Below are 12,023 nucleotides of genomic sequence, written 5' to 3'. Positions count from 1 at the left end.
CATAAATGCACAAATTTACATGAGTATCAGGGTACAGAATACGTTGAATCGTGCAACGGATAGACTTCCAAAATTGATACCTTAATTGGAGAAACCGTAAGTTTTAGCATATTTTGTTCTGTCGAATAAAAATCATAAGTTCATTTGGCTATACATATAATTTGACTAATTAATTAGTGGATTAGCCATTAATTACTTTACAATATGTACAAAAATTGCACATTTCATGCCAAATTCATGAAACAGAGAAAGCGAGATGAACAAAGTTTTGGGGCAACGAGGAGAAACTTGAGCGGAATCCAATAGTTCGACTTTTCACACAATAATATTTATTTCTGTACATTTGATTTTCCTGTGAAATTGTCAAAGTTTGAAGATTTGAAATTTTGATGTGTAATTAATACCTAGTCCGTGGGTAGCATTAACTAATTTGCAATTAACTTTAAGCATTTGTCCGTGGTGGGAAAGATGCAATTCTGAAATACAAACGTCAAAATTAGGTGAGAACTTAAATTTGTATTACTTTGAATTCAATTGATCTTAATACTTGGAGGATTAGTAACATAATCAAACGAACGTATATTTCTAGTGGTCATCATGCCTCCAAAGCTAGCCAAGTCGCAGGCGGAGCTGAAAAAGGCGCAGAGACAACGGGTAAGTCAAACGTTAAGAGTAATAATTTGTCCCAATAAATTCGAAACTTAATTGTACTTAATTATAATTACAGGAGGAGCACGAGTTTGCGACGGAGGACGATGCTCTGCCAGGCGAAACCAAGGCGGATCGTCGCCGAAGACTGGAACGGGAACGGAAGAGACAAAGTCGCAGTGAGAAAAAGGTGAGGGACGAATTGTAAAGCTTTTCATTTCTTGCCCAAAATATTTATAATTCTTCATAATTATAAACCATAATTATAGACACATAATTAAAAACCTTCTCATAATTTTAGGCAACCGCGACACCTTCGTCTCGAATAAGACCTTCATCAGGACGTGTGAAGCACATCAAGATTGAGAGGGATGACGATACCGAGGACGATGTGGGAGAAGGAAGTCAAGCAAGTGACAACGATGACAAATCTACAATCTTGCGAAATCCATTAGCATTAGCAAAATTGCTAAAATCAGAGCGTGAAGAGGACAATGCCGCCGAGTACACTCCTGACGACGTAATTTATATATTTTCCTAATTTATATTGTAGCTGTATGCAAATACGTTTCAATTGTTACTTGCTCCATAGGACGGGAATTATTCAGATGAATTTGCTCATGCCGCAAACACAGCACCAAGAAAGCGCCGGAGAAGGTCAACTAGATCGAAATCTGGTTCCAGTATCGACAGTAGAACAAATCTTGGACGAAAACGGCCCGTCAGTGCGAAAAAGTTGAAACTTGAAGCCATCAGGAAGAGAATTAAGAGACAAGAGGTCAGTCAAATCAATTACTTTCACATTATGAACTTTCTCCTGACTATACACATTCAAACAATAATTGTTTAATTTGTTTGCATTGCTTTTATTGCCAGGAGGAAACTCTGGCTTATGATGGACCGGATCTTGACTCGATTCCTGGCGAAACGTGGGCCGATTATAGGCGGCGAAAGGACCGTGAGAGGGTCAAGAAGAAGAGAGCTCTGCAGAAAAGTATGCAAAATTTGGGTCAGCAGGATAACGAATCAGGAACACATCCACCGGATGTAGTTGGTCCCTCTACTTCTCAGCCCCCTGTGGTCTCTTACACTCCCCGAGAGAAAGTAGTTCGTTCCATTCGCCATGAGGTTGACCGCCTCATTACCACTGAGACTGAGAAAAAGTGGGACCCTAGCAGTAAAAAGTGGAAGAAGAATCGACCCCAAAATTTGGACGACGTGGTGAGAAGTAAATTAGTTTTGAAATGACTGATAAGTATTTCTGAATTACTTCACTTTATAAACTACGAAAATACGTCAAGTTTCCATTTAATTTGACATCTTGTCTTCCAGTCACCCGAGGTCGGAGAGGATTGGCTCTTCAAGGAGATGCTCATCCATAAGCTCCAGTTAGAGTTCGAACAAATTCGATGGGTTCTCATATCAGAAGCCGTCGAGCTGGAATTGGGCCCTTGTGTTCCATCCCTGGAACGACCCCTAACCCCGGTTCAAAGTCAAACTTCAAATAATCCTGCTGATGATTATGCCCATAGCAGCAACCAAGCCCATAATAATGAGGAGCACATCAATTCTAGTACTGGCTCAGGCTGCAACTCTCTCGAAATTGTCATGATTAAACCAGAACCCGTCGACACCCAAGACGACGAAGAGATGCAAGAATGGATCGCCAACGCTGTCTCTGCCGCTGACGATGACAACGACGGCTTGAACAATTCCCGCTCAGGATTCCAGCCAAAGAATCGAATCCACAATATCAGAAAACAAGAACGCGCCACCCAACTCGAATCACAGCTCGAATTATGCCGCGCCCGTTGGATGGAGGAGAGACCGGAAGACACCGAAAGCCGTGACTTGATCGACATTGAGCGCCAAAGCCTCATTGACCAGGTCATCCTTGAAAAGAAGGAGCTTATCAAACAAGCAGAAGTCTGGCTTAGTCAAAAGAGAGAATTTTATAGCAAGGAATCTCTCACCGAGAGGAGCGCCCGGATCGCTGCTCGACTCAAAGATAACGAACCACAAAGTAAGCAGGCGACCAAGGGCGACAAGACATCAATGCCAATGGCGAAATCCTCCATCCCGCTCACGCCGGAAGAGAAAAAGGTACGCCACGCCGAAGTCACCCGAATACGATGCCGCATGGAGAAGAAAGAGTACGAAATTCACGTTAGACTCGTCGCCACCCAGAATCCGACCGAATTCTCCAACACATTGACGCACCCAGATCATCAAGTTGTTATCCAATATTGGGCATCGGCTGCGGAATCGATCAGAGTTAAAATGAAAGAAGAAATAATTAAATATCGTAAAATGTTGGGAAGATTTCTCACTTTGACGAAAACAAGTAAGATCAGTTATAACACGTCGTCGTCAGCACTTCAAGTAGTGGAATCCTCGGCGACCACAAACTTTAAAGAATTTCACACTTTTCTGGGAGAATTTGGATCGATTGTTCTCAAACATTTGGAAGATAGACGATTCTACATGACACGGAGAGCCAGGAAATACAGCGAGCTCACTTTGGTAGCCAGATTTACAGAGAATTTGCGTCGCAAAGAATGGAAAGCGAAGAAGCGTGGTGGCGGCGTTATTTCGGAGGAAGATCGCGCTAAATTTGACGCCGAACGGGTGGCTGGTGCGCTCGCATGGGAAGCGAAAATGAGGGAGAGAGCGTTTAAAAAACAGCTCAAGGAGGCGAACAGGGCTATAAAAGGGCAGAGGCGACGACGGAGGAAGAAAAGTCCGTCGCCATCTATGGCGATGATGTCAGTTCCGTCGAGAAAGAAGAGGACGCCAAATACGAAACAAACTGCAAGTTTTCTCCCCACGTGTTTTCCCCCACAAAGGCAAAGTCGATATCATGTCGACAACGACAACGATAGTGACAACGACTGGACGCCTAACGCCGGCTCGTACTCTCCTCCATCGCAGGATGAAGATAACTACCTCAGTCAAAACCAGTACGTCCAGCAACAGCAGCAGCTGCAACATAACATTCATCAGCACTGTATGGGGGCAGCAAGTCCGGCTCGATATGAATTGGGACAAGTCCAAGTTGATGGATGGGTACCCTTATCAACACCACAACATGGTTATCACCAAGAACAGGTAAACATTTAACTTAACTAATAATTTGTATAATTAATTAAATTTAAATATTGTACTTTACACTTTTCAGATTAATTCGTCGTACCCCTCGATATCTGGCAGTTATCAGCAACACTTGTCCACCATTAACACAACCGACTGGTCATCTAACATCACTTATCGGAACGCTGCTGATACGTATGCTTCCCACAGCTCATCCCAACCCAAAAAGACCAAACGAAAACCGGGCCGTCCACGTGGGTCGAGTAATAAATCTCGGTCCAACAAGTTGGTTAAGGATTCGCTCAAACGCTGCCGTCGAATTCACCCTCCGAATACTGACTTCTGGGGGAATCGTGCCAGGAAGGAGAGCAAGGCACGAAGAGCTACTCTTGGAGTGGTTCCACCACCAGTGGAACCACTCCCGCCTGAAGCACTTTGTCCATTGGAACGCTCAGTGCAGAAGATGCTGGAGACGAAACTCCCAGAAAATGTGGCAAATTTATGTCCAAAATGTCCTCACTGTGATAAAGTGTTCAGCGAAGAGTCCGCTTTCAAATCACATTTGAAAAAGAAACATCCCGAACAGGAAGTGGAAAAGAAGAAGGCGACGGATAAGAAATCGAAAAAGAAAGAAAAGAAGCCGAGACGGAACTACAATTTGAATTCAAAGTTTCCCTGTCCCATCTGCGATTTCGTATACACTGACAGGTCACGTCTCGCTGAACATTTGTATTCGAACCACTGGGTCAAAAATGAAGTAACATGCGTGTGCCCGTTCAGCGCTCGCGTTGGGAGGCAGGTTGATCTCAAATGCAATAACTTACAGTTCGGGAGGATCAGTTTATCAAACCATTTTAAGAGGAAGCATGCAGGCATCCAGGCACAGGCGGCGAAACAGGTTGGTTAATTAATTATTATTTAAGGTTATTATTTTAGATAGCAGAACTTTGTTTAATATTTGATCCTTAATTTGACTTTCTAGTGGTACTTGACCCTGGACTCACGCGGCACAACGAGTCGTTCATCTCTCTTTGTGTGCCTTGAATGTGACCACGATTTCAAGTCCTTCTCCACCCTCATCAACCACTACATGTCGACGCATGATCATTTACGATGGGGCTGTGAGCATTGTGGCGTCTTGTTGAGGAGAAGGGACCAGCTGGATGATCATATCGCGCTCTTTCATCCTCATGACCATCCGGGGGTCGAAAACTCGAAAAGTGAAGCTCCGCTTAACATTTCGAGTTTAAACGTCCATAAGTGTGCTACGTGTCTGTCTGAATTTTCGTCACTTGAATGGCTGCAAAGTCATGTCAATAAAGGTCACAGACTTATCGCTGATGAGGAGAGAGCAGAAAATTCACAGCCTGAAGAATGTGATTCGAGCCGGACTTGCTTCTGGTGTAGGAAAGAGTTCAAGTCGGGTTCTGAGTTGGTGGATCATACAGAACAATGCCATCCTAATGAGCCGCCGGTAAAGATAATTAATTAATTAATGGATGTAATGGACTGGATTAACCTCTCTTTTTACCAGGTATCGAAAGCGATGGAGCCGGAAATGTATCACTGTGCGGAACCTTACAAATGCGAACTCTGTGCAAAATCGTTCCTAACTTTGGCCCGGTTGAGAAAGCACTGCTTCGAGGATCATAATTTGGCTAAATATGTGGAACTAGTCAAAGAGAAGGTTACCAATTTTCAAAAGATTAATTTGACCTTAATATCATTGACTTATAATTTCTCAATTTCTGTATATTTTGACAGGTTTCGATTCTCCCATCGACATCTAATCACACCCACGAAGAGGAGCCGCACATCCTCACCAAACATGCCACCCCCACCGTGCCATCCACTTCTTCCTCCCTCTGTCAACTTTGCCACTTTACGACATCTCACTCCTTCCATCAGGTCCACCTCGTCTACGACCAAGTCATGAAACGCTACTGCCAAATCTGTCAAAGAATGTTTACTAGCAAGGCGATGCTGATTCTACACATGAATGCTGTCCATTCCATCCCCCTCGACGCTCTCGTCATCCCTTCCGCCAGTGGAATAGTAGATGATACAACGTTGCATGATCCCGATGATCCCCCCATTTCTTGTCCCGGGTGCCCGAAAGTCTTCACCGCTTCCCAGTTTCATCACTACCACTCCTTCCACGCAGAAGGCATCTGGTCCTGTCCTCACTGTCCGAGTATCTTCATCACCCGTGAGAGGCGGTTAAAACATGTCAAAGACGAACACAATCCCGGCAAGAAGGTCATAACCCCAGAAATTTTGGAATCGTTGATACACGCCACGGAAGTCGAGCATAGCGGAAAATCTGTGACTATTTATACTTGTAAAGTATGCATGAAAAACTACAAGAGCAAAGAATTCGTCGTCACTCACATCCAAGAAGTGCACAAAAACAACGCCTTCACGAGGGTGATGTGTCCTCAGTGCAATACCACCTTCCAGTACGCCCACTCTTTGAGGGGTCACATGATAACGGCTCACAGCGAGGAGGGAATGAAGAGGTTTAAGTGTCCGGCGTGTCCGAAAACCATAACGAACATGCCTCAGATGAAGCGACATGTGCAAAAATATCATCCTGAGGTTAATTTCGATCCAGCAAAGATTGAGGTTGGAAATTACATACCTATGCTAGTTTTTGAACTTGATTTATGAATTTCTGTAAATCTTTTTACGTTTTTTTCTGAGCTTAATTAAATCTAATTTCCGAATTTTGTTTTGTAGACGGTGAACATTGCCGAGGAGGGTCTGAAAAATGGAAAACGTTTCCTCTGCAATATTTGTACGCAGGATTTTTCGACGGAGGACGGACTAAAGTCACACATTACGGGGAAGCATTTTCCTATCCACTTCACCTCCTTTTGTGACCACTGTGGCCTCCAGATTAGTCAAAAGAGGAAGAAGTGGCATATGTGGAAATATCACGACGTGCCCATTAATAAAGTAACTAATTAATTAACCAATCGGTATATTTAGATCTGATTTTACAATTTATATACATATAAATACATGTATTTATTAGAGGTACGATATCGAAAAAACGAGCAAGGCCAGGACTCAAGTCAGCTCTGTGTTCGAGCTATTGGATATTCTGCAGAAAATATACGTCAAGACTTCTTCCTCGACCGGAAATAGGAAAAGAACCAGGGTTGCCAGATACGAGGAGGAAGGCAGTGAAAGCGATGAAGGACAGGAATCCGAGGATGAAGATGACGACGAACAATCCTTCGTCGGATCAAGTGACGACGAAGATAACAATAGAAAGTCACGCCGTCGATCTGCACGAAGTAGCAATCGATCTCGTCGTACCACCAAATCGTCCGTGTATTACATTGACGATTCTTCTTCATTGGATGAATCTGAATTTTCTCACGTGGGCGACTCTGACGACGATGACGAAGATGATCAAGTCTCGCTGAAAACATTGTTCATTAATCCGAACAAGAGCAGGAAACGGCGTGAGGGAATATCAAATCCTGAAGCCTCTACAAGAGCGTTAGATTTGTTAGAAGGTAGATTTATTCGTATCGGGCTAGAACGGTGTGATGCTACAAATCGCATTAATTACACATAATTAGAAATCAAATTACAAAAGTTCATTTAAATTTTCTTGAATACAAAACCGTTTTTATTTTAACAATAAATAAATGGATTCGTGATTCCAAATTTGGTGAAGTGACATGAAATATAAAAAAACATACAAAATAAACACATTCATTTTCCATAAATAATAGTAATTAAAAATTTATGGAAGTCATTGTTCCCTACATTCTTATCATAGATAAATATCTAAACTATATAAAGCAGGCGAGTGTATCGCTGCTGGCTGGGTCGGTGGCTGAGTTGAGAAGTTAGCCTCGCCTTTTCTCTCTTCGCTCTGCAGAGAGAACAGGAGAGGCTAACTTCACTAATGTTGGGGTAACGGGCTTATCCACGGGCCTATTTTGCACGTCAATTGACGGGCTTCTACACTAGTCTATTTATGTTATGCATTATCCAATTCCTCATCTCTTGATTCTTGTTCATCATCTCCCTTCTTCTCATTCACCGGTGGTCGCCCAATTTTCGCCCCAGCCGCTCCCTTCCTCTCCGGACAGCCTCTCGGCCTCCCCTTATACTGTCCCCGCCTCTCGGGGTCATGCGACCTCATATGAATTTTCAAATACTCCCTCAGTCGAAACGTCTTGCCGCATTCGGAGCACAAATGTTGCGCGTCTTCAGGTCGAATATGAATTTGTTTGTGTATATTTAACTTAGTGTTCGAAATTAACCCTTTTCCGCACACATCACAAATGAATCTCTCCGGGTTCTCTGCATTTATGCACATTCGCAATATGCTGCCTTAGCCTAACCGCTCCTTTCAATTTAGCGCCACAGATTTCACACACAGCGACGAGATCTTCCTCAGGACCGTGAAGCGCGACCATATGTCCCTTCATTACCTGCTCGCTACTAAATCGTTTGGAACATTGGTCACATGCGTACGGCAGTAAATGATCTGGTAGATGCCTCGCATTTTCATGGACTTCTAGAGCTTCTCGTGTCGGGAAATAATTAGAACCCTGCCGGAGGCATGTCTTGCACGGGAGGGCTTTTTCGAGACAGGCTTTCACTTCGGAAACGTGGAGATTAAAGGACGTCAAACAGACGTAAGTTTCATTACATCCAGTACACGTTAAGTGCTCCTTTGGGACGTGTTGTTTTCGTAAGTGTTCCTCCAATGATTGCGAGTAGCGGAAGTTAAAAAGACAGTGGGAGCATTTGTATCCGGGTCGGCGACTCCGTTCTTCGCAGGGTGTAACGTGATGCGACCAGCCTTCAAAGGTGAAGAAAACTTTGACACAGTTAGGGCAGGGGAAGTTGGAAATTGCGTACTTTTCTGCCAACCAGGCCAGCGTGGGGACCTTTGTTCCCAAGTTGGAGGATTTTGCCTCGTCGATATTACGAAGGAGATCAGTGCGCCATTTGACAAAGTCGGGCCAGGTCCAGGAAGGGATGTGGAGTTGTGGGGAGTGAGATTGAGTTTGTTCTGTGGGGGGTGGAGGTGTGGCTTCTACGTGTTTTGATGGAGTCTAAAATTTAAAACGATAAAATACTGATTCATTTCTGGTTTAAGGCATCGTGGTCGAAATATTTAGGTTGTCTGTAGTAATTTGTATTTATTAATTCTCTGTATATAGACGAGCTTGCCTCAAATTTTGTATTTAATTCTGTCATTACCGTTTTCTCGGCACCAAGTGTTTTTGACTTTGTACTTTTTTTCTTGTGAATTGCCCAATCTTCATCTTTATCCCTCTGATAATCCAGATCTGATTCCATTCTAAGCGGATCGTCGCCATGTTCAGAATCATTACCCGCATCGGGACTAATTTCCACTCCGAGAAGAGCATCTTCAAAATCTAGAATAGGGTAACTATCCATCTTTTCACTCTCTTCGACCTTAATCATACCAAAATCGACTTCTGTTTCTTCTCCACCCTGTCAAACAACATGTATACCCAAAATTTTAGAAATTATTATCCCCTTTCCTTATCAGTTTAATCATTCACTCACCGTTTCACCAAATACAAACCCACCCTCGCCTAGAAAACATTACAAACTTTAACTAAAATCAATTAATATTATTATAATTAAGCTTAATACATACCTTGAGCCATATAAGCACGCACTTCTTTAGCAATGCCGTCAATAATCTTGCCTTGGTCTCCCTGACCGTTTACTTCCTCTTCCTCTCTCACCTCCTCTTTAACTTGTATGATCTGATTTTTCACAGTAAATTCCAGTTGGTCAAACTGTTCGCGATGTGTCTCAAAGCTTGTGTTATATTGGTCAATCTGAGCTTGAAGTTGGCGAATCTGGGCACAAATATGATCCATCTTCTCGGATAAATCCTTCCCTTCAGCCACCATGGCGTCGCAAGTGTCACACAGAACAACCCACTCCGTCGGATGACCGTATCTCGTCTCCAAGTCGGCACACCGGTCGGGTGGAAATTGTAGTAATTTGTGTAACAGAAATAGAATTCGGATGCCTTTCGCAGCTATGAATTTCTTGCCATCAACTATTTCATAAGTTTTGCGAGTAGGGGTGCAACACAAAATGCAAGAGTGCAGTGGCGCAGCTGAAACTGGATAAGTTAAATTAGATTATTATCACTTATTTTGTGCAATAGGCATTTTTGCTGAGGTTGTGGTACCTTTCAAAAGACTCGTTTTCTTTCGGTTCACCATGGCCAAAGCCTCAATTTTCTGCAGCTGGATCTTCTTAAGCTTAGAGTAAGGCATTTCGATTCTAAAATAATCAACATAATTTCATTAAATATATTATCTTTATTATCTTACAGAATTCTCTATTTTAATTACTATACTCTTAAATGTAATGCAGTTAGTTAATGTCTAATTTATTCATAATTTGACTAGTCTAGTCAGACTAGAAGATAAATTAACTTGATTGTTGTCGTAGTAGTATTCAATAATGCCGGTACTATGTTAAATAATAATGATGATTGTAATCCAAAACCTAATATGTTATGTTAGATTTTAGACTTTTTAGAATGTGGGGTTTGTACATATTATCGTTGCGTTAGCTTCATAAATTTTGAGACAAAACCTTCTTTGATTCCTGTTTCATACCTTGAATCAACCAACTCGACCCTTCGACCAGAGGGGTTGTTGGTAGTATCGGAAAATAATTTAGTAGATAACGGAGACGTGGCGTCAAGTGGTGCAATATCTGTCACAGAAACGATGAAAGTCAACCACCAGGAATAAAGTGGCATAAATTTATAAGTTAATTGATTAACTGTGGCAAACACTAACCAATTTCAACGGCCTTCTTAGTCTTTGGCTTACAGTTGGCCAACAATCTCATTCGCTGAACCATCTTACGCTTACTTATGCGGCCCATTTTTATCCAAAAATATTCAAGCGTATTTCCTAAAATATATTATTTTTTGTAAGTTCTACCTTGTTTTTAGTTAACTTTATGTTTTAACTAACCAATCAAAACAAAGTTCCAAACCAAACCATAATGAGATTGGCTAGCTTAAATTTTAAAATAAATAACCTACGACGTACCTTCAAAACCTGTCGCAATCCGATTATTTCCTATGATTGGGGTTGATTTTTGAGAAAATTGTGAATTGATGAAAATCAGGTGTCTTGATGAAAAAGTAAAATGAGATAAAAACCTTTCGCGCTGCGTTTTTGCGGTGAGATTTTTTGAGACGAAAGGTATCTACTATCTACACACATAATTTTTAAATTAGATTAATTAAAATTACAAGTAATTATTGGCACATTTTGCAATACGTATAACATGAAAACCATACAAATTTAAACTCTCAGGTCTCTCAGGTAGGGGTGCAATATATGTAGCAGGCAAAGAATGTGGGCAAGCAGATTTTAAGATTTAGCAAGTTTAGCAATAATATGGAATTATGATGCATTTTATCAGTTAGCAAGTAAATTACCTATAAATTTGCATGCAAAATATTAAATTATAAATACAAGTTAATAATTTATCACTCATACTAGTTAAAATTTTAACAAAACAACGCATAATAGAAATATGCATGTAAAATTTACTAAACAATTCTTCTTACGGTTAAGATTACAAAATATATCTGCTCTTCAACATATCAGCCAAATTTACATAATAAGTTTTAAATGCTTTTGCCTGGATATGCTGAAATGAAATACAATTCGGTCCATGAAAATGAAAATAATTCATGAAAAGCTTCATGGAATGGTAAATGCGAGAATACAGAGCCACGAAGCGGAGCGGAGGTGAGATGAGACGACAACGTGAGACTGAAAATTTCCGTAGGGACCATGCATATGGAATACCTTCAAACCATCTCGATTTCTGTACATCTTAAAAAATCACTATTTCATTGTTCTCATCACATTTTAGTGGTCTTTAGGTTAAATGTGTAATCTCTGTTTTTATCCAAAAGTGATCCCTATCCTAATTGAACAGCCCCTTAATGGGGGGCAGTGAAACACGAGTGGTGATGATGCTATGAGACTTTAGTGTGGAAAGGATACATTATTATGAGGAGAGTGAGACTCGTGATGATGCTTTAGTTTAGAATAGGGTTCTACAGGTCGTTTTTTAAGTGTGATTTATCAAAAGCGATATATAGGTCGGATTTATTGGTGAGATTTAAAGAAAGTTCATCCTAATGACATACAAGCATGCAACATGTCGTTATAAATTAATGAAATTAGACAATTCATAAGAAAACTTTATCCCAAAAATGCATAAAT

The 12,023-nt window shown here is 41.3% G+C and overlaps 2 protein-coding genes across 2 annotated transcripts; one reads left to right on the top strand and one right to left on the bottom strand.

The window, feature by feature from the left end:
- Positions 1-314: 314 nt before the first annotated feature.
- Positions 315-7,419, top strand: LOC110846115. Its single transcript, XM_035853059.1, has 13 exons — positions 315-500; positions 590-654; positions 728-838; positions 950-1,168; positions 1,241-1,426; positions 1,525-1,869; positions 1,981-3,756; positions 3,827-4,636; positions 4,721-5,212; positions 5,273-5,425; positions 5,503-6,363; positions 6,478-6,696; positions 6,776-7,419. Exons 2-13 carry the CDS (start codon positions 598-600, stop codon positions 7,325-7,327), a joined length of 5,781 nt encoding a protein of 1,926 aa, XP_035708952.1. The 5' UTR covers positions 315-500; positions 590-597; the 3' UTR covers positions 7,328-7,419.
- Positions 7,359-10,960, bottom strand: LOC110846028 (protein suppressor of hairy wing). The gene is made up of 8 exons (XM_022092668.2): positions 10,830-10,960; positions 10,572-10,688; positions 10,386-10,485; positions 9,950-10,044; positions 9,401-9,880; positions 9,307-9,335; positions 8,974-9,231; positions 7,359-8,825 (listed from the first exon to the last, which is right to left on the bottom strand). The coding sequence occupies exons 2-8, from the start codon at positions 10,657-10,659 to the stop codon at positions 8,040-8,042; spliced, it is 1,836 nt and encodes a 611-aa protein (XP_021948360.2). The 5' UTR covers positions 10,660-10,688; positions 10,830-10,960; the 3' UTR covers positions 7,359-8,039.
- Positions 10,961-12,023: the final 1,063 nt, after the last annotated feature.

This window comes from Folsomia candida, unplaced genomic scaffold (assembly GCF_002217175.1).
Source record: "Folsomia candida strain VU population unplaced genomic scaffold, ASM221717v1 Fcan01_Sc001, whole genome shotgun sequence".
NCBI lineage: Eukaryota > Metazoa > Arthropoda > Collembola > Entomobryomorpha > Isotomidae > Folsomia > Folsomia candida.
The sequence above is the reverse complement of the archived record's forward strand: the minus strand, read 5'-3'. Positions and strand labels throughout refer to the sequence as shown.

Coding starts and splice junctions, on each gene's coding strand:
- LOC110846028 (XM_022092668.2), bottom strand. CDS start 10,659: ATGGGCCGCATAAGTAAGCGTAAGATGGTTCAGCGAATGAGATTGTTG. Junction 9,336..9,400: donor GCGTGCTTATATGGCTCAAG/GTATGTATTAAG, acceptor AATGTTTTCTAG/GCGAGGGTGGGTTTGTATTT. Junction 8,826..8,973: donor CACTTGGTGCCGAGAAAACG/GTAATGACAGAA, acceptor TTTAAATTTTAG/ACTCCATCAAAACACGTAGA.
- LOC110846115 (XM_035853059.1), top strand. CDS start 598: ATGCCTCCAAAGCTAGCCAAGTCGCAGGCGGAGCTGAAAAAGGCGCAG. Junction 839..949: donor AAAGTCGCAGTGAGAAAAAG/GTGAGGGACGAA, acceptor TCATAATTTTAG/GCAACCGCGACACCTTCGTC. Junction 1,169..1,240: donor CCGAGTACACTCCTGACGAC/GTAATTTATATA, acceptor CTTGCTCCATAG/GACGGGAATTATTCAGATGA.